The 21755-nt window shown below is 48.4% G+C and overlaps 1 protein-coding gene and 1 non-coding gene across 3 annotated transcripts in view; one reads left to right on the forward strand and one right to left on the reverse strand.

Moving 5' to 3' along the window:
• The window catches only part of INTS3 (integrator complex subunit 3), a 49794-nt gene that overhangs the window by 5465 nt on the left and 22574 nt on the right, over nucleotides 1–21755 (reverse strand). For both annotated transcript variants that reach the window (XM_010364754.2, XM_010364755.2), the window contains exons 7-21: nucleotides 20068–20212; nucleotides 18891–19020; nucleotides 16536–16633; nucleotides 12571–12762; nucleotides 10748–10835; nucleotides 9654–9733; nucleotides 9130–9221; nucleotides 8378–8484; nucleotides 7199–7318; nucleotides 6686–6815; nucleotides 6164–6218; nucleotides 5829–5932; nucleotides 5301–5345; nucleotides 4973–5092; nucleotides 677–830 (exon numbers count right to left, since the gene is read on the reverse strand). In XM_010364754.2, the coding sequence (XP_010363056.1) occupies nucleotides 677–830; nucleotides 4973–5092; nucleotides 5301–5345; nucleotides 5829–5932; nucleotides 6164–6218; nucleotides 6686–6815; nucleotides 7199–7318; nucleotides 8378–8484; nucleotides 9130–9221; nucleotides 9654–9733; nucleotides 10748–10835; nucleotides 12571–12762; nucleotides 16536–16633; nucleotides 18891–19020; nucleotides 20068–20212 (1660 nt within the window). The remainder of the gene's footprint in view (nucleotides 1–676; nucleotides 831–4972; nucleotides 5093–5300; nucleotides 5346–5828; nucleotides 5933–6163; nucleotides 6219–6685; nucleotides 6816–7198; nucleotides 7319–8377; nucleotides 8485–9129; nucleotides 9222–9653; nucleotides 9734–10747; nucleotides 10836–12570; nucleotides 12763–16535; nucleotides 16634–18890; nucleotides 19021–20067; nucleotides 20213–21755) is intronic.
• Nucleotides 17050–17153, forward strand: LOC115899481. Its single transcript, XR_004059180.1, has one exon. It is a non-coding gene; the product is annotated as a small nucleolar RNA U13 (small nucleolar RNA).

Here is a 21755-nt window from a genome sequence, read left to right on the forward strand (position 1 = left end):
AGTTTATGTCTGGAGGTATGTGGGGTAGGCAGGGCCCCATCTAGAGAAGGGGGAGCAAGGGGAGGGAAGTACCCTGTGTCCAGCATCTGCCCCCCTCCTCCCTCCAGTACTCGGCCGAGATCACAGTTCCTCCTGTCATGCCCTGGATCCTCATTTCCCTCTTCCTGGGAACTTCTACCAAGAGGAGAAAGGGCCGATACCTGTTATGTCCCAGTTCCTAGAGCATGAGTGAACCAGGGGAAATGAAAGTGAGTCTCCACTACAGAAGCCCCGGTCATCAGGAACTATCAGAGAGAATCCAAGCAAGGGTGAGCCATCAGAGGACAAGAGGGCCTGCTGATGTGGATCTGTCCATGTTGATATGAACATGGATCTGGTTTGTGGGCCCTGTCCTAGGTCCAGATGATGGGACCCAATAGGAGAAGCCAAGTATATAGGCCCAGACCCCAGTGCACATCAGTTACACTGAAGTATAGGAATTCAGGGAGTTCTAGAAATGTTTCAACCACTAATAAAGAGAAGTGGAAGGAGGGGACAGCTGTGATTGTGGGAAGCAATGGCCCACCTAGGTTAGTGAGGATGAACAAAAGAGGGTTCAGGGTTGTGTGTCCTCAGAGTGTTCACTGAAGTGTGTTCCTGTGAGCCCCCCGGCACAGATATGGATGCAGGCACTGACCTCTGTGTAGATGGAGGGCGTGAGGTGGCACAGGAGCCGCACATCGTCCTCCTGGCAGGCCTTCATGTCCATCATCAGGCAGGTGTGTAGATCGCCCAGCTGGGTAGCCTGGGCAAATGACTCGTACAGGTTCATCTTTCCTGCGGCGGCTTTGCTGCAAGACCAGCTGGATCTGAGCCAGTAGCCTGACCCCAGTGCCCACCTTCAAGCATCACTGAAGCAGGCTCCCGCTCTAAAACTGCTTCGCTGGCTCCAGATGCCCTGTGCTGATCTGCCTCATGTCCCTCCCAACTGCCTCCCGCAGGGGCTTAATAACTCATGGGAACCAGAGGATACTCTTCTTTCTCTCCATCCTTCCCCAGAACTCAGAGGGCTCCAACCATGGTCAGTGAGTAAGGCTGCTGACTGATGAGAGTCAGGAACAGAAGAGGGAGGGCTCAGGTCAGGCTGGAGAAGGCTTTTTCTCTTGCTTTCTGGGCTCTAACCATGAGGGCAATGACACCTCACAGCATATACAAACTTAGCTCAAAATGGCTTGTAGGCCTAAACGTAAGAATTAAAGCCACACAACTTGTAGAAGAGAAACAGGAGTAAATCTTCATGACAACAAAAACACAAGTGGTAAAAGAAAAAAACAGACAAATTTAGCTTCATAAAGAGTTAGCACTTTTGTTCAAAAGTGCTATCAAAAAAGTTAAAACTTACAGAATGGAAGAAAACATATTTGCAAATCATCATGTCTGAGACTTGTATCCAGAATATATAAAGAACTCTTTTGGTATGCAACAAAATCTTAAAAAGATTCTTAAAAGTTGGCCGGGTATGGTGGCTCATGCCTGTAATCCCAGTGTTTTGGGAGGCAGAGGAAGGTGGATCACCTGAGGTCAGGAGTTCAAGACCAGCCTGGTCAACCAGCCTGGCCAACATGGTGAAACCCCATCTCTAATAAAAACACACACAAAAAAATTAGCCGGGCGTGGTGGTGTGCTCCTGTAATCTCAGCTACTTGGGAGGCTGAGGCAGGAGAATCATTGGAACCTAGTATGTGGAGGTTGCAGTAAGTGGAGCTCACGCCACTGCACTCCAGTCTGGGCAACAGAGCAAGACTCTGCCTCAAAAAAAAAAAAAAAAAAAAAAATCTTAAATGTCAATAATAAAAAGACAAATAACTCAATTAAAAATGGGAAAATTTTTTTCTCCAAAGAAAATATACAAATGGCTGGGCCCGGTGGTTCATGCCTGTAATCCCAGCACTTTGAGAGGCCGAGGTGGGTGGATCACCTGAGGTCAGGAGTTCGAAACTAGCCTGGCCAACACAGTGAAACTCCATTTCTACAAAAAATACAAAAATTAACTGGATGTGGTGGCGTGTACCTGTAGTCCCAGCTACTAGGGAGGCTGAGGCAGGAGAATTGCTTGAACCCAGGAGGCAGAGGTTGCAGTGAGCTGTGATCATACCACTGCACTCCAGCCTGGGTGACAGAGCAAGAATCCATCTCAAAACAAACAAACAAAAAAGGAATGAAGAAACGATACATGTTACAACATAGATGAACCTAGAAAACATTATACTAGGTGAAAAAAGCAAGTCACCAGCCAGGCGTGGTGGCTCACGCCTGTAATCCCAGCACTTTGGGAGGCTGAGGTGGGTGGATCATGAGGTCAGGAGATTGAGACCATCCTGGCTAACATGGTGAAACCCCGTCTCTACTAAAAATACAAAAAAAAAAAAAAAAAAAAAAAAATTAGCCGGACATGGTGGCAGGCGCCTGTAGTCCCAGCTACTTGGGAGGCTGAGGCAGGAGAACCGCGTGAACCCAGGAGGCGGAGCTTGCAGTGAGCCAAGATCGCGCCACTGCACTCTAGCCTGGGCGACAGAGTGAGACTCCATCTCAAAAAAACAACAACAACAACAACAACAAAAAACAAAGCATGTCACAAAAGATCACATACTGTATGATTCCATTTATCTGAAATGTCCAAAATAATCTATAGAGGCAGAAAGCAGATCAGTGGTTGCCAGGAGCTTGGTGAAGGGCAGAATGGCAAAGTGATTGTTAATGGGTATGAGGTTTCTTTTTGGGGTGATAAAAATGTTCTTTCTAAATTAGACAGTAGTGATAGTTGTATAACTTTGTGAATATACTAAAAAATTATTGAGGCTGTGCACAGCGGCTCACACCTGCAATCCCAGCACCTTGGGAGGCCAAGGCGGGTGGATCACCTGAGGTCAGGAGTTCGAGACCAGCCTGACCAACATGGTAAAACCCCGTCTCTACTAAATAAAAAAAAAAAAAAAATTAGCTGGGTATCGTGGTTCATGCCTGTAGTCCCAGCTACTTGGGAGGCTGAGGCAGGAGACTTGCTTAAACCCAGGAAGAGGAGATTGCAGTGAGCCAAGGTTGTGCCACTGGACTCCAGCCTGGGAGACAAGAGTGAAACTCTGTCTCAAAAAAAAAAAAAAAAATTGAATCGTACACTTGAAAATAAATTTTAAAATTTCAAATTTTATGGTTTTTGAATTATATCTCGAAAAAGTTATTAAAAAAAAAAAAACCTTAAGACCGGGCGGAGTGGCTCATGACTGTAATCCCAGCACTCTGAGAGGCCAAGGTAGGCAAATCACTTGAGCCCAAGAGTTTAAGACCAGCCTCGGCAACAGGCAAAACCATATCTGTACAAAAATACAAAAATCAGCCGAGGGTTGGTGGCTTGCGCCTGTAGTCCCAGCTATTCAGGAGGCTGAGGCAGGAGAATCGCTTGAGCCTGGGAAGCAGAGGTTGTAGTGAGCTGAGATCACACGCCAGCCAGGGTGACTGAGTGAGACCCTGTCTCAAAAAATAAATAAATAAAAATTTAAATAAAAAAAAAAAAAGCCTTAGGAGCACACAAGCCTTATTGAGAGGGGGAAAAAAAACCCAAAACCAATAACTGGGCATGGTGGCACATGCCTGTATGTAATCCCAGCTACTCAGGAGGCTGAAGCAGGAGAATCACTCGAGCCCAGGAGTTTGAGACCATCCTGGGCAACAAAGTGAGACCCTGTCTCTACAAAAAAAATTTTTTTTTTTTTTTTTTTGAGACGGAGTCTCGCTCTGACACCCCAGGCTGGAGTGCTGTGGCCGGATCTCAGCTCACTGCAAGCTCCGCCTCCCGGGTTCACGCCATTCTCCTGCCTCAGCCTCCCGGGTAGCTGGGACTACAGGCGCCGCCACCTCGCCCGGCTAGTTTTTTTTTTTTTTTTTTTGTAGTTTTTAGTAGAGACGGGGTTTCACCGTGTTAGCCAGGATGGTCTCGATCTCCTGACCTCGTGATCCGCCCGTCTCGGCCTCCCAAAGTGCTGGGATTACAGGCTTGAGCCACTGCGCCCGGCCTCTACAAAAAATTTTTAAAAAATTAGCCAGGCGGCCGGGCGCGGTGGCTCAAGCCTGTAATCCCAGCACTTTGGGAGGCCGAGACGGGCGGATCATGAGGTCAGGAGATCGAGACCATCCTGGCTAACACAGTGAAACCCCGTCTCTACTAAAAATACAAAAAACTAGCCAGGCGTGGTGGCGGGCACCTGTAGTCCCAGCTACTCGGGAGGCTGAGGCAGGAGAATGGCGTAAACCTGGGAGGCGGAGTTTGCAGTGAGCTGAGATCCGGCCACTGCACTCCAGCCTGGGCGACAGAGGGAGACTCCGTCTCAAAAAAAAAAAAAAAAACAATTAGCCAGGCATGGTAGCGCAAGGCTGTGTAGTCCCAGCTACTAAGGATGCTGAAGTGGGAGGATGGCTTGAGCCCAGGAGTTTGAAGCTGCAGTGAGCTATGATCAGGTGACAGAGTGAGATGCTGTCTCTTAAAAACAAACCAATCCGGCCGGGCGCGGTGGCTCAAGCCTGTAATCCCAGCACTTTGGGAGGCCGAGACGGGCGGATCACGAGGTCAGGAGATCGAGACCATCCTGGCTAACACGGTGAAACCCCGTCTCTACTAAAAAATACAAAAAACTAGCCGGGCGAGGTGGCGGGCGCCTGTAGTCCCAGTTACTCGGGAGGCTGAGGCAGGAGAATGGCGTAAACCCGGGAGGTGGAGCTTGCAGTGAGCTGAGATCCGGCCACTGTACTCCAGCCTGGGCGACAGAGCGAGACTCCATCTCAAAAAAAAAAAAAAAAAAAAAAAAAAAAAAAACCAATCCAACCAAACAAACCTACAAGGCCCTGGTGATGACAGTCCAGGGTGGGGGAGCCAGTGGGCGGAAGAGAGGCTCTCCAGGATGTGTCCTGACACCATTTGAAACATGGGGACCATACCCACCTGGCCCTCAGGTAGTAGAGCAGGTGGTAGCCAATCTTGGGCTGCTTCTGATACAGCTCAGAGAGAAGGTCTAGAAGCAGAGAGAAGCTGCTGTTGTCTTCCTGCATCTGACATAGGTTCCTGGAGTAGGGAATGGGAGGAGAGGAACAGAGCTTTACCCAGGGCAGACTCTCCCATGGAGTTTCTCAGATGATATGGGCTGTATGTGCCCACAGCATATGTCCTCCTCCCTGGAAAGGGAGTCCCATTACCCCAGGACAGGAGCACATGTGTGTGCTGTCAGGGAGGACAGAGGGCAGAACAGTATCTCCTATAGTTGCATGCTTACCTAAATATTAGGTACAGAGGCTTTCCTACAGACTCCTCCAGGGACCTACAAGAAAATGGTTATATCTGAGAGTCCATGTGAGGGGGTGAGGTGGGCTATGGGCAGATATGGGGGACCAGCTGAAGGCTAGATGCCAGCCTGCTCCTTCCCTACCCAAAAGGCAAACTTCCTGCTGCTCTGTAGGCTTGGTAACAGAGAAAACAGGTTCCTAACATGGGACCATGTTCTCGCCCTTCAGAGACAGGCTCCAGGCCAGTGTCCAATCACACCTGATTCAGCAGATTAGAGTTACTTGGCCCAGCAGCAAGGGCTAGAAGTATGAGGAGGGGATGTTAGTCTACCTCCCCAGTACACACCGTGTTCAGCAGATAAACATAAGCCCTTGTTTAAATGAGTTGGTACATGTGAGAATAAAAACACCAAGTGAACAGATTTTTCTCAAGTCTACAGTAAGGGGTCTCTTGGACTCAGGCTGTAAGAGCAGCCTCTGGCTCCTGAGGCTCAGGAGTGAGAGAAGATGAGCCTTACTCCTCAGTAATCTCCTCGGGCAAGACCTCCCCTCGAAAGTGGGCCTTGAAGAGCTCCTGTAGGCAGGAAGCAAGGACAGACAGCTGCTCCGAGTCAAAGTCTTCCTGAGTGATGAGACAAGGGAGAGAGAATCACTACCTATACTCACGCCCCGCTGACCACACTATCCCAGTCTTGGAACTCATCTGCTTCCACCTCCAGGATCAGCAAGCTCCCCTCCCCACTATAAGAGGGACTCATCTAGGGGAGGGAAAAAGTGAGTTGGCTTCCCTGGGAGACGTGTAAGCTAAGCAGGCTAGGCTGCTTCCTCCCTAAGGGGTTGGGTTCCTCCTCACCTCCAGGACCTGGTCCACAATTTCCTGCATGACCTCACACTGGGCCTCCGTATCACTGCAGGACAGAAATGAGAGGAAATCCCAGGGACATAAATGATAGCAGAGGGCAGGACACACACCCAGAACAGTGCACAAGCACACTCACATGCACAGAGACAAAACAAAGGAGCTCTGTGTAAAATCCCAGCTTGGATGGGAAGGCTTTAGGGCAGAATTGGTGCTCTCTGGGCAGAGGCCTAAAGAAAAGGAAAATCCCCACCAACCCTGCTTTGGTTCTCAGAGGCTCTTCTCCCAAGAATCTGCAGAGTGGGAACTCAAGGTGTCAGGGAACGAGGCTGCCCCACTCCCAGCTTGCACTCCCAGTGTAAACTGGAGAAGAACTCCCTCATGAAGCTTCAGCTGCCTCTCCACACACTCCTATCATGTTCGCCTCCAACCCCCATCTCCTGCTGTACCCATTAAGCACCAGGTGGAGAGCCTGGGGCTGGACCTCTTGAGGTTGAGAACAGGGTCTGTACCCACCTCCCCTTCTGTAGCTGGAGTACTTTGTCCCTCAGGGACTCATCCAACTGGTCAAGGTAAGGGGTGATATCAACTGGCTCCTCCACAACTGTCTCCTTGATAGGGTGGAAGCGAAACTCTCTCTTCTTTCCTAAAGGGAGTGATTTGGGAAAGAAGTCAGTTTGCCCAGATGCCAGCAACAGAGACAGTCCCTCAACCACTTATCCCCTTCCTCACATGCCCTAAGTGTGCACCTGTTTCCTCAATGCTGTGTGAGTGCCTGAAGCATCTCCCTGAATGTGCACATGTGCTAGCTCTTACAAGCAAACAAGGGCAGGAACCACTTCTTTTTTCCTTCCTGCCTTGAGTGTTAAGTGCAGGGCTCTGCACTCTGGAGTCTCATCCAGACCTCTGTGAACAAAACTTTAACTCACAGGAATAAGGGTGACAGGAAGAGTGCAGAGAGGCTGCTTCTGGGAACTGGTCCTCTCAGGGCTGGCACACTCCTGAACTAGCCCTTGCTGATACCCTCACCTTTGCTGTTGAGATCCTCTTCATCGTCACTGAAGGCTGCCTCTGCATTGTCATAGCAACTCTCATCCTTATCCGACATATGGTTGTCCATCTCCATGGAAACTGGCTCCTCAATTTTGACTTGGGAGTAAAAAAAAGATAAGGCATATGATGGCCTCCTGGGTCCTCTAACATGCCTTATGCTTCTAGGAAGGGAGAATGGAGGGCAAGTGAGAGAATAAGGTGTTTATGATCTAAATGGAATTCTGACCCTGGAAGGACAAACCTCTTGACAAACCTCTTGTCCTCTTAACCCTCCATGACCTGCAGAGGGATGTTGCCAGGAATAAAAGCAACACAGGACATGACTCCTCTATGCTCAGCGCGTTAGGATTGGTAATTAGAGTAAGACCAGGGACAGTCCCAAGTGCTAGTCTCACTCTTGTCGCCTGGGCTGGAGTGCAGTGGCGCCATCTCGGCTCACTGCAACCTCCGCCTCCCAGGTTCACACAATTCTCGTGCCTCAGCCTTCTGAGTAGCTGGGACTACACGTGCCCACCAAATACAAATTTTTTTGTATTTTAGTAGAGATGAAGTTTCATGATGTTGGCTAGGTTGGTCTTGAATTCCTGACCTCAAGTGATCCACCCGCCTTGGCCTCCCAAAGTGCTGGGATTAGAGGCATAAGCCACCATGCTTAGCCTCCAAGTGCTCTTTAATTTAAAACCAAGTTGGAAGATACTACTTGGCTTAGACCCTTATCCCAAAACAAAGTGTGTATGTGTGGTAAGGAGATGGCAGTTGAATTCTGAGCAAGGTTTGAGGCCCAACATGACACACTGTCATCAGAGGCCAGGACCTAGAGCTGGGAAGAGAGAAGAAATGGGCAAGTTAAAGTGAGATAAATATTGTAAATATTACATGAAAGCCTTCTAACTACTAAGCAGGAGTTACTAGGAGAAAAAACAAGAGTTAAGAGAGCAAGAAAGATGAGCACGTCAAATAAGATTAGATGAAGCAAGAGACTCAAGACAGACAACACAAAAACGAATAAAAAAGATAAACTGAAGAAGGAAAAACTGTGATGGACAGTGTCACGGAAGTGGAGAACTGTGAATATTCTGAAAAGGGCTCTGGCCTGAAAGCCTTGTTGTCTTGCCCCTCTTTTGACACAGGTGATGGAATGGGAGGACCTCATACCTTCCACAGGTGGGGAGGGTGAGCTGCAGAACTCAGGAAACTTCTCCCTCAGCATTGCCCGCAGCTCCTTATCCAACTTAGGGTTGTCAAACAGGGGAGCCAGGTGTCTAAATGGGGAACATGATGAAGGTCAGTATCAGAGCTTCTCTTTTTTTTTGAGACAAGAGTGTCACTCTTGTCACCTAGGCTGGAGCACAGTGGCACAATCTCAGCTCACTGCAACCTCCACCTCCCGGGTTCAAGCAATTCTTGTGCCTCAGCCTCCCAAGTAGCTGGGATTACAGGTGTGCGCCATCACACCTGGCTAATTTTTGTATTTTTAGTAGACACGGGGTTTCACCATGTTGGCCAGGTAGGTCTCAAATTCCTAACCTCAGGTGATCTGCCCGCCTTGGCCTCCCAAACTACTGGGATTACAGACGTGAGTCACTGTGTCCGGCCAGAGCTTCTCATTTCTAACTCAACATGGAGCTGAGATAGGTCTAAGCCCAATCATTATAACTGGACCATACTCAGATCCCTGAAGGGGGTCAACAGGGAAGATGAAGGCATTTGAAGACCTTTGTAATACGATGGCAGTAGAGAAATTCCTCTAAGAGCCAGGAAGACATATGCCCAGCAGTCTGAGGTAGAGCCAATACTTTTTACACCTGTCAGAGAAAAGGGCCAGCAGTGCTATGGCAACATTTGGATATGCCTGGACCTAATGAAAAAATGGGAAAACAACCTCCTTCCCCCACCAAATTCCTTACGCCAAGACTCGTTTCTCCACAATGTGGTTGAGAGAGGAAAAGACACCCTGCCGCACGTGGCCTTCCAATGGTGGATAGAAGTTGGGAATGATCTGAAAGGGAAGAAGGAGGGGAAAAATGAGCACAGGACTCCATCCAGAGTTCTGCTGAATTAGATCTGAAAAGTTGCTTTGGTTTTGATCAGGAGACACTGGGGAGTATGGCTGCAGAGAGAACTGGACTTCCTGACCATTCCAGGCCACTCAATGAGAAATTCTTACAGGACCTGGCTGCTCCCCAAGGAAACCAGATTCTATCTTAAATCACCATCCCTGTGATTGAGCAACCCCACAGAAAATGGAAGATGCAACTGCAGACAGTGGAATATGGAAGGGAAGCATTTATTAACTTGGGAGATAGGACCTATGACCACTTCTGCTCTCAGTCAAGGCATACTGAGAAGACCCATGCACTGGGAGATCAGGGGAGATACACTTAATTCTGCTCATCCAGGCCTGGGGAGAAAAGAGAGCTCTAACACTTACGCGGCACATGAAGTCCAGGAGTGTGGCAGTGATGGCTGGGTGGGGCTTCATGGAGTGGTGCATAACCAGGATGGCTGGTTCTGGAGGATGTGAAATTAAAGAGCCCCTCACATCAGTCAGTCTCTTTTTTTCTTTCTTTATTTTATTTTATTTTATTTTATTTTATTTTTTTTTTTTGAGATGGAGTCTCGCTCTGTCACCCGGGCTGGAGCGCTGTGGCTGGATCTCAGCTCACTGCAAGCTCCGCCTCCCGGGTTTACGCCATTCTCCTGCCTCAGCCTCCCGAGTAGCTGGGACTACAGGCGCCGCTACCTCGCCCGGCTAGTTTTTTTTTTTTTGTATTTTTTAGTAGAGACGGGGTTTCACTGTGTTAGCCAGGATGGTCTCGATCTCCTGACCTCGTGATCCGCCCGCCTCGGCCTCCCAAAGTGCTGGGATTACAGGCTTGAGCCACCGCGCCCGGCCTTTTATTTTATTTTTTGAGACAGAGTCTTGCTCTGTCACCCAGGCTGGAGTGCAGTGGTACAATCTCGGCTCACTGAAGCCTCCGCCTCCCAGGTTCAAGCGAATCTCGTGCCTCAACCTCCCCAGCAGCTGGAATTACAGGTTTGCGCCACCACGCCAGGCTAAAGTCAGCCTGTTTCTGTCTCCATAAAATGGCATGTCAATATACATGAATGGGTCTGGGAAGTGCTATGTCTATTCCCCCCATTCCCACTGAGCAGATCCAAGAGCTGACAGCCCCTGAAACAGCTTCTAGTCCTCATTTCTCTTCTTGTTCCCAGCATTCAGCTTGGAGAAGGGAAGTAATAGGAGAGGAAAAGCAGGACATGGTACAGCCTTTTCCTTTGCCCAGGCCCTCCCCTCCTGAAGACCATGCATCATGCTGCGGGGAGGAGGTATGGTGATGGCTTAGCCTTATCAAAGCAATTCTCTTTCTAGGTCAAGGGAAAACTGATGAGGAACAACAGAGCTGCTCCCAGATAGCTGCCTCCACTCCATGGTGCCCTGAGATTTATGACTGCTATCACTAAGACAAGCCAGTGGGGCTTAGGGTGGTGGGGAAGTGGAGCCGCCTGGTCTTGGTCACATACCTATGTTCATAATGCTATCCTTGTCTGGACTAAAGAACAGCCAGTCGTAAAACAAAGCCAGTTTGGCATTGGAGGCAGCGACATTTGACTGGAAAAGAGAGGAGAGAGACAGAGGGCTAGTTTCATCAATCACCTCCCTCCATTTCAGAGTCCCAAAACAGATTCCAAGGCCCACTTGGCTGTTCCATCTATGAAATTCAGTTCCCAGTGAAACAGGTGGAATGCTCACCCCCCTTGTGTTGTGTATGGGTGAATACTCTGTGGTCTTAACCAAGAGGGTAGGGATTGGGCCAGGTACCCCCCAACCTTTTTTTTTCCCAGACAGGGTCTTGCTCTGTTGCCCAGGCTGTAGTGCAGTGGCACAATCTCAGCTCACTGCAACCTCCACTGCCCAGGCTCAAGAGATCCTCACCTCAGCCTGGGACTACAGGCACGCACCACCTCACCTGGCTCATTTTTGTATTTTTTTGTAGAGATGAGGGTCCTGCCATGTCACCCAGGCTGGAGCGCAGTGGCATGATCACGGCTCACTGCAGCCTTGACCTGTTAGGCTCAGGTGATCCTCCCAACCTCAGCCTCCCGGGTATCTGGAACTACAGGAGCACACCACCATGCCTGGCTTTTTGTTTTGTTTTGGTGGAGATGGGTTTTGCCATGTTGCCCAGGCTGGTCTTGAACTCCTATGCTCAAGTGATCCTCCCGCCTCAGCCTCCCAAAGTGTTGGGATTACAGGCGTGAGTCACCATGCCTGGCCAGGCCTGGGTTCTTTTCTTTTTGTTGTTGAGACAGGGTCTGACTCTGTCACCCAGGCTGGAGTGCAGTGGCAGGATCTCAGCTCACTGCAACTTCCACCTCCCAGGTTCAAGCAGTCCTTTCACCCCAGCCTGGGACTACAGGCGCACACCACCACACCTGGCTAATTTTTGTATTTTTTTGTAGAGACGGGGGTCTTGCCATGTTGCCCAGGCTGGTCTCAAACTTCTGAGCTCAACAATCTGCCCGCCTCAACCTCCCAAAGTGCTGGGATTACAGGCGTGAGCCACCATGCTCAGCAGGCCTGGGTTCTTAATAAAGCCAGCAGTTCATATCTCTGATTTCTGTAAGGGAGAATGCTTGGACTCAGAAGTCCACTCATCACCCCTGAGCTGAGGCAACAGTCAGACTAGGAACCCCTTGGCTGCCCTTGCTGGGCTCTCCAGGCACATTCCTGAAGAAGAGACCCCCACCTCTCCAGAAAGAGCCTGTTGTCATATCTGAATCAGCACATTCCAAGGACCCAGTCAAACGGGGGAGGAGGAGCCCTGTTGGAAGAGGTCAGGGAGCAGCCAGATGCCAGAGAATGGATAGTTTCCCACCATAGGCACAGAGAGGAAAACACTTAGAAGGAAATGCCTCCACTGCAGACTTGCTGCATTTACAGAAGGGAAGTAGACAAAGCTGAAGCCAAAAAGGCATGGCAGTGAGGGTCTAAAGAATGCAAGCTCTGAATCTGAGAAAGAAACAGTTAAGAGGAATAGCTGTATATGGTTTCTGGAAGCAAAAATGAAAAAGGCAGGGATGCTCCAGAAACCCAGGCTTTTGGGGTTTGGCAGTAATGGGGGAGATGAACCTGTTCAATTTCAAACCCAGATGGAAAATAATGAGTGTAAGTAAATTTCTAGAGACACAAAGGGAAGTGGGGCAGAAGGCTGAGATACTCTGGAGGACCAGAGTGAAAGAAGGGCCCTTAGGGGTCAAGTGGCCCTGGAGTCAGGAAGCAGAATGGAAATATGGGAAAATCATAGAAGAGGCACCCTTCACCACCCAGTATCTTTTGCCCTCACCGTGCACGTTGTCAGGAGCCAACCAATGATGGCCCACCGGGGCAAGATATCTGAACTCAGTACTTCATTAGAAGGGTGGACTACCCCACAGATGTAGCGAATGAGGTCACAGCGCAGAGACTGACTATCTGGAGTTGACAGGTACTGGCGCTGGAACCAATCTTGGTATCGCTTTTGTTGACCAAATCGCACCTGGGGAAAGCGGAAGCAAGAAAAAGAACTTAGAAGACAGTGTGGGTCCCTGGACAGAGGAAAACGAGCACCACTTAACTCTAGGTTTGCCCTAGACCTCCATTTCTTCCCACAACTTATTCATTAGCTCATATTGTGTCGTAAGTCTCCCCTCTTTTAGGAGAACTTCTTGATTTGGAAAAAAAAGCTATGCCAGGCACGGTGGCTCACGCCTGTAATCCCAACACTTTGGGAGGCCGAGGCGGGTGGATCGCCTGAGGTCAGGAGTTCAAGACCAGCCTGACCAAGATGGAGAAACCCTGTCTCTACTAAAAATACAAAAAAAAACTAGCCAGGCATGGTGGCACATGCCTGTAACCCCAGCTACTCGAGAGGCTGAGGCAGGAGAATCGCTTGAACCCGGGAGGCGGAGGTTGCAGTGAGCTGAGATGGCGCCATTGCACTCCAGCCTGGGCAAAAAGAGCAAAACTCCGTCTCAAAAAAAAAAAAAAAAAAAAAAGGCTGAAAATTTCTAGCTTGCACTGCATGCTAGTGTTACAGTCATTTTTGCCACCTACCTCAGGCTACATCTACCCCCAACTGCAACTTCAGTCCATTTTTTGGCTCTTTACTCCTTGTACTGGTCACTGACTCTCCAGTCAGAAGTATAATCTTGCTGGGCGCAGTGGCTCAAGCCTATAATCCCAGCACTTTAGGAGGCTGAGGTGGGTGGATCATGAGGTCAGGAGATCGAGACCATCCTGGCTAACATGGTGAAACCCCGTCTCTACTAAAAATACAAAAAAAATCAGCCGAGCATGGTGGCAGGTGCCTGTAGTCCCAGCTACTCAGGAGGCTGAGGCAGGAGAATGGTGTGAACCTTGGAGGCGGACCTTGCAGTTAGCCGAGATCACGCCACTGCACTCCAGCATGGGTGACAGAGTGAGACTCCGTTTCAAAAAAAAAACAAACAAACAAAAAAAGAAGTATAATCTTTTCTCATTTTCTTGAGCCACTGGTGAACAGCAAGAAATGTTCTTCAAGAGTAAGAGCTGGGCCTGTTCACCACTCAACATCAACTGAGAATTTCCTGGTGCTGACCTAACAGGACCATTTATCCAAAGCCTAGACTCTCCAAACCTTCTTGTGGAAAGTTTTTCCTCAAACAGACCCTAAGTGATCACAAATAATAACACTAAATAAGGAAAAGGATCTGGTTTCCCTCTTCTTATATTCCCCCATCTGTCAGAAGAAATCAACCAAGATAGAGCAAAAAGGTAAAAAAAGCAAACAAAAAGATACTTCTAGACCAACACCATCCGACGGAACTTTCAGCAATGATGGTTGCTATTGTGCACGTGAAATTCAGCTATTGTAACTGAGATATCGAATTATTATTATTATTAATTTAATTTTTTTGAGACAGAGTTTCACTCTCGTTGCCGAGGCTGGAGTGCAAAGGAGTGATCTCGGTTCACTATGACCTCCACCTCCCAGGTTCAAGTGATTTTCCTGCCTCAGCCTCCCAAGTAGTTGGGATTACAGGCACACACCACCATGCCCAGCTAATTTTTGTATTTTTAGTAGAGACAGGGTTTCACCATGTTGGTCAGGCTGGTCTCGAACGCCCAACCTCAAGTGATCCACCCACCTTGGCCTCCCAAAGTGCTGAGATAACAGGCGTGAGCCACCACACTTGGCCCGAATTATTATTATTATTATTATTATTATTTTGAGATGGAGTCTCGCTCTGTTGCCCAGGCTGGAGTGCAGTGGCGTGATCTCGGCTCACTGCAAGCTCTGCCTCCTGGGTTCACACCATTCTCCTGCCTCAGCCTCCCGAGTAGCTGGGACTACAGGTGCCCGCCACCATGCCCAGCTAATTTTTTGTATTTAGTAGAGATGGGGTTTCACCGTGTTAGGCAGGATCGTCTCCATCACCTGACCTCGTGATACGCCTGCCTTGGTCTCCCAAAGTGCTGGGATTACAGGCGTGATACACCATGCCTAGCCCAAATTATTATTTTTTAAGAGACAGGGTCTCATTGATGGGAGGATTGCTTGAGCCAGGCTGGTCTCTAACTCCGGGGTTCAAGCAATCCTCCCACCTCAGCCTCCTGAGAACCTGGGATTATAGGCACATGCCACTGCACCAGGCTCTGAATTTTTTTGTTGTTGTTTGTTTGAGATGGAATCTCGCTGTTGCCCAGGCTGGAGTGGAGTGGCACGATCTCAGCTCACTGTAACCTCTGCCTCCTGGGTCTGGGTTCAAGTGACTCTCCTACCTCAGCCTCCTGAGTAGCTACCACCACACCCAGCTAATTTTTGTAGAGACAGGGTTTCACCATGTTGCCCAGGCTAGTCTTGAACTCCTGACCTAAACTGTTCCCACCAGCCTCAGCCTCCCAAAGTGCTGGGATTGTAGGCATGAGCCACGGCGCCCAGCTGTGGGTTTTTAATTTTAACTCATTTTTTTTTTTTTTTTTGAGACAGCGTTTCACTCTGTCGCCCAGGCTGAAGTGCAGTGGTGCGATCTTGGCTCACTGCAACCTCTGCCTCCCGGGTTTAAGTGATTCTCCTGCCTCAGCCTCCCGAGTAGCTGGGATTACAGGCGTGTGCCACCACACCCAGTAAAATGTTTGTATTTTTAGTAGAGATGGGGTTTCACCACGTTGGCCAGGCTGGTCCCAAACTCCTGATCTCAAGTGATCTGCCCACCTTGGCCTCCCAAAGTGCTGGGATTACAGGTATGATCCACGGCGCCTGGCCAAGAATGTTTATCATACCTAGTCCTGAAGGCTAACTTAAATTTAAATGGCAACACATGGCTGGTGGCTACCACATAGTACAACACAGACCTCGACAATTAGTCTGGGTGACTTGGGAAAGCTGATTAGGAAAGTAGTTCTCGACAGCCAGATTGGCCGCAGAGGAATGGCCTGGGAATTCTGCTAAAAACACAGACTCTGGCTGGGTGCAGTGGCTCACGCCTGTAATCCCAGCACTTTGGGAGGCTGAGGCAGGTGGATCACCTGAGGTCAGGAGTTCGAGACCAGCCTGACCAACATAGAAAAATCCCTTCTGTACTAAAAATACAAAATTCGCAAAGTGTGGTACATGCTTGTAATCCTAGCTACTCAGGAGATTGAGGCAGAAGAATTGCTTGAACCCAAGAGGCGGAGCCTGCAGTGAGCCGAGATCATGCCATTGCACTCCAGCCTGGGCAACAAGAGCAAAATCCCGTCTCAAAACACAAACACACAAACAAACAAAAACAAAAAAAACCCCACAGATTTCTCAATCAAATTATCTGGGAGAGTGGGATCCAGGAAGCTGCATCTTTAACATGCTCAAGTAATTCTGCCATTATTCAGTCAAGTTTGGAAAGATACATAGCTCTTCTCCTGAGACCTCATGGTTCTCCTGGAGCAACTGTGGGTTTCTTAACATGAACACTTTCACTCTCCCCTTTATAGAACATTTCACACTTGTAAATGATACTAGTATTTCTACATAATTATTGGTTTAGTGACCACTTTAGATAAACTAAAAGCTTCACAAGAGCTGGACCTGTATCTCTCTTATTCGACAGTGTACCCCCAATCCTTAGCACCATGCTCAATGTGTAGGCATAGAATGAATAAAGGACAAGGAAACCAGTAGCCAGGTAGATCAGGTACAATTATTTAGCTACCACTCTACCGGTTAGTAAACAATGGTAACAGCTCCACAGACCAAAGAAAGAAGCCCAACCAGCGTGTGACCTCTTCTCTTGCTGCAACACCTTAGCTTACCCGGGATGTCATGAAGAGGAGTTTAGTCTCCATGTCTGGGGTTAGACGACATGCTAGGAATTTTCGGGATGTTCTTGACTGAAGAAGCTGTAGGATACCTGAATCAAATGTGGAAGGGAAGAGAAAAGAGGAAGCCTGAAGACCAGAAAGAATGAAAGGCAGGTTGGGGAACCTGGGCCCAGGTACTGATGACCAGTAGTCTTGCTCACGGAGAAATTCCAAGACAAGACCAAGGGAGGTCAAGCACAGGTGGGGATTCCAACCAGCAATTACGTGTTCTGCTCCAACCAACCACTATCCCCAGGACCCAGCTATATTACTTCCTGTCTTCTGCTGGTCTTCCAGAGCCTCCTACCCACATGATTCCCACTGGCAACAGATGGGAAAGTTAAGGGGAAAATATGGGAAACCCCAGCTGCTCTTCCTGCTCCTGATGATCCCATCCTTGGGTCCTGGAATCAATGCTATCTGTGGCATGAGCATGAGCCCTGGAGTCAGAAACATGTGGATCCAGATCCTACTGTAGCTCATAAGCATGATTATTGTTTTTTCACACTCATGCGTGACATGTGCCTCCCTCAAACCTTGTCACCATGTCCTCACATTACCTGCCTGACATGAGAGAACAAAAATAATTTAAAAGGCCAGGCATACCGGTGGTTCACACCTGTAATCTTAGCACCTTGGGAGGCCGAGGCAGGTGGATCCCTTGAGCCTACGAGTTCAAGACCAGCCTTGGCAACATGGTGACACCCCATCTTAAAAAAAAAAAAAAGAGGCCGGGTGCGGTGGCTCACACCTGTAATCCCAGAACTTTGGGAGGCCAAGGCGAGCGGATCGCTTGAGGTCAGGAGTTCAAGACCAGCTTGGCCAACATGGTGAAACTCCATCTCTACAAAAATACAACATTTACCTGGGCATGATGGCAGGTGCCTGTAATCCCAGCTACTTGGGAGGCTGAGGTGGGAGAATCACTTGAACCCAGGAGGCGGAGGTTGCAGTGAGCTGAGATCATGCCATTGCACTCCAGCCTGAGTGACAGAGCGAGACTCCATCTCAAAAAAAAAAAAAAAAAAAAAAAAAAAAAAAAAAAAAGACTTGGATCAAAATCCTGCCTCTGTCACCTAACCTACCCGCTGTATAGCCTTGGGCAAATTACTTAATCTCCTTAAACCTCAGTTTCTTTTCTTTTTTTTGGGGGGGTGGCGACGGAGTCTCACTCTGTCACCATGCTGGAGTGCAGTGGCACAATCTGCAACCTGCGCCTCCTGGGTTCAAGCGATTCTCTTGCCTCAGTCTCCCAAGTAGCTGGGAATACAGGCGCGTGCCACCATGTCCAGCTAATTTTTGTATTTTTAGTAGAGACAGGGTTTCACCATGTTGCCCAGAATGGTCTTATCTCTTGACCTTGTGATCCGCCCACCTTGGCCTCTGAAGGTGCTGGGATTATAGGCGTGAGCCACCGTGCCTGGCCTCAAACCTCAGTTTATGTATAAATGTAGAAACTAAAATACTTGTAGGGCTGTCCAGAAGATTAAATGAGGTAACACATGTTTGTCTAACACAGAGGAGGTACTTAAAGCAATGAAATAGATGTTCAATATAAGAATACTACAATTTCCAGCACTTTCCTCTCTTTCCTGACTTCCCAGGTCCCGGACAACTGCCTTCCGCGCGTGTGTGTGTGTGTGTGTGTGTGTGTGTGTGTGTGTGTGTGTTTAGGAGGGGAGGGGGTGTGTGCATGATCACAAGCACATGTGTGTTGAGGTGAGGTGGGGAGCAAAGCTGTACAGTTGCTGTTCAGACCATAGCAGGACCCTGGGAAAGGGAAAGGGATATAAACAGGACCTTGTCAGGGGGAGGCACACGGAGACTCCCTCCTCCAAAGTGGATTTTGCCCAAGCTGGATCCTTGGAATTCAAGGCAAGACTGTTCCCAGGGAGGGGCCTTCTCTTATAGGATTAATTCCAGGCCTCTACTGACTCAGTCTCACGAGTTGACCTCTGACTCCCCTGCTAGACTCCGTGAAGCTGAACACTGGCCACTGGTTCACCTCCTGAGCCAAGGGGCTGCCAGGAAGAAGGGAGGAGGACTACGGTTCTCTGTCTCTCTTTTTTCTTCGTAGTAATGTGGCAGCTGGAGTCTGCCAAGTAGGGGCTGCCTAGGAACTACATGAATTGTTCTGTACCTCTACCATTCCCAGTTGTAGTTTGCAAAGCTTGCCCTGTCCCAAGCTTCCTAAAATCTGATCGCCAAAAACTCTCCTACCCACCAACCTCTACCTTCTTGATTCAAGCAAGATATATACATTGAACTCCCAGCTGTCAAGGACAGGATGCCTAAGACCCTACTTACCTGTGAACTGAGGACTCAAGGCCTGAGGATTATGGATAATATCTTTCCAAAGCAGTTCAAATTCTGGTATCCTAGCAACATTCTGAAGCAGTCTTACGAGATCCCGACCAATCATCAGACATTCCATGAACTTGATAAGGAAGAGGAAGTGGGGGACAGGAAAGAGAATAAAAACATGGATTGTTTACCTGCTGGAGGGAGGACAAAGGAACAACATGTTCTAGGGAGGGAAGGAAAGAGGGTTGAAGAGACTATAGGATTTCTTCTGGAACCAAAGGATTGGCTCCTAGCTGTTCAGGGGAAGAGAGCTGGAAGCTGGAAGCTGGGGACTGATACCAAGAATGAGAGGTTAGTGGGAAGTGCTGAAGCCTGCTGGCTTTTACATTAATCTACCTCCCTCTCCACCCAGAACTGTTTCAATCCAGTTCAAGGACGACTAAAGTTTCAAAAGGATGGGACTGGCAAGTTGAGCCCCAGAAACCCTAACCTCAAACTCATTTTGTCTAACAAAATTCTGCAGTATCTAATTCTGTGGGTCCAATTCTGTGGTAGAAATGTCTATATCTGTGTAGTCTAAATGAAACCCATTAGCAACATGTAGCTAATGCAACTAGAGAAATTAATTTTAACGTTTTATCTAACATTAATTTTAGGCTGGGCACAGTGGCTCACGCCTATAATCCCAACACTTTGGGAGGCTGAGGCGGGAGGATCACTTGAGGCCAGGAGTTCAAGACCAGCCTGGGTAACCAAGCAAGGCCCAGTATCTACAAAAATAAAAAGTAAAAAAAAATTTTAATTGCCACATGGGAGGTCTGATAGAGGACAATTCATAATCCCACTAGACCATGGGAATTACCCAGGAGAGTAGGTGGGGGACCATGTCATGGTAGGCACACAAGGACAGCTTATCTCTGTGGTGTACAACAGTATCCTTGAAGCTGACCAGGGAAATCCCAAGGATGCCAGCTGAACAGGTAGCATTTCTAGGAATTAGGGCTATTCTACACTAACTCCCGCTCCTTTCTACCCTCATCTGCTGACGAATGATGGAAAACACCAGATCTTGACGCACCTTCGTCTCTAACAAGGTATTTCTGACTTCACTGCATAAACCTCCAGAGGCATCTCAGCCTGAGTCTCACTTCCCCACATTATTTTTGTCCTGTTCCCTCACCCGTTCCCGAAGCAGTGAGATGCAGAAGTCCACTTCCTTCTGTCGCAGGGCCTGGAGCTGGGCAGTCCCATGGTGGTCCACGATGAGGCGGAGGTACGTGTATACAGCCATGGCAATGAGGATGCTGCTCTTCAGGACCCACTCCCTGCAGGGAAGAAACACACTGGCTCCTATGCTCTGTCTAGAACTATTCACCCTCCCAATTCACCCTTCCTGGGCTTGGCTACAGTGCCTCAGAAATAACTGATGATTTGACACTGGGAGTAGATGCTTTGATTTTTTGCTTGCTCACTCAAGCTAGTGTCTATCTTGGACTAACAACTGGCTAAGCTATGGTCAACTTCCTAATTTTCTCTTACAAGTGCCTAAAAGGTAACTGCCAAATGAAAGCAATCTCTTTTACCACCTAACTACTTAGCTTCCAAGAAAATAACTCTCTTTGTTGACTCATTCATTCAAACATTTACTGAATGCCTATCAGGCGCCAAGCAACATGTGAGGTACTAGGGACAGAATTGAGCCACAGTATCTACCCAGGTCAGACTATGGGGAAAAGCTGGGTAAGTGTCCCTAAGTCAGCGGTTCTTAAGTGTGATGCAAGAACATGTGGGGATTGCCAAGACCCTTTCAGGACCTGGAGTTTTGAGAACATACTGTGCTAGCTCAGTCTGCTTATCATTAGTAGCTCACCATGCCACAAACCTTTCCCTGGCTCTATCTAGTCACCGACACACGAGTCCCCACTCCCACACAATGAGTCACCTGTCCTAAATCACAACCTGAAAAAAAGAACCCGATTTTGGGTGGCAAACTCATCTGCTCATGAGTTTCAGAATATCCCTGAGGAAAAAGGGGGTAATGAAAGGTTTGTTCCCAGTTGCTTTAAAAGGAGTAGAGAGAAAGACAAAGTGGGGATATTCCTAAAACTCTAATCCTGTCTCTAAGTGACAAAATTGAGATGCTGTCTCCTCCCAGCAAACAATTTGTAATGGCTTTGGCACCCCTGCTGGAAGGCAGGGAACTGGAGGAAGATGACATGGCGTTTAATTAGTCCAAGCAGGCCACATCCTGATTCCGGAAAACTACTCAAGCCACCTAATTAAAAGACTCTGTGGCCTTTTCTTTTCACAGAATGGACGCACTAGCCAAGGTTACTGGGGAAGGTTTCCTCCCCTACCTGTTACCTTTTAACTCCACAGCCCTAGAAACATTTCCAAGGGAGTGAGAAGGAGGGTATAGGAGAGGACACACTTAAATTTCTAGGTATTGACTTTCACCAAAAGATGTTAAGTTTTTTGGAGGGTAGAAAACAGGGCAGTTATCTGGCTGTCATCTGATGCCTGTACAGAAAACTCAGCTTTAAGGTATGGGGACAGGATGTATTTGGCACCAGGAACAAAATAAGAAAAATCACTTTTTAGAAAGATTGCTAACAAAGGTAATGAAATTACCTGAATCCTGGAATGGCATAATAAAGAGAAAGAAAGAGTTGAAAGGCCCTCTGACCCAGGATAGTAAAAAGAAACAAAGACCTAGGAAAAGCAGAGATCTGGTAAGAAGAGACTGTTAGGATCTAACGTGCTACGGCAATGGCACCAATAACAGAAGTGGCTCCAGGCCCAGATGTGGCCGCACACCCGTGCCCAGAGCACTAGGTGGCACTGCACAGCAGACAGGGCAGGGCTCTC

The sequence above is a fragment of the Rhinopithecus roxellana genome, chromosome 8 (genome assembly GCF_007565055.1).
Source record: "Rhinopithecus roxellana isolate Shanxi Qingling chromosome 8, ASM756505v1, whole genome shotgun sequence".
NCBI classification, from domain to species: domain Eukaryota; kingdom Metazoa; phylum Chordata; class Mammalia; order Primates; family Cercopithecidae; genus Rhinopithecus; species Rhinopithecus roxellana.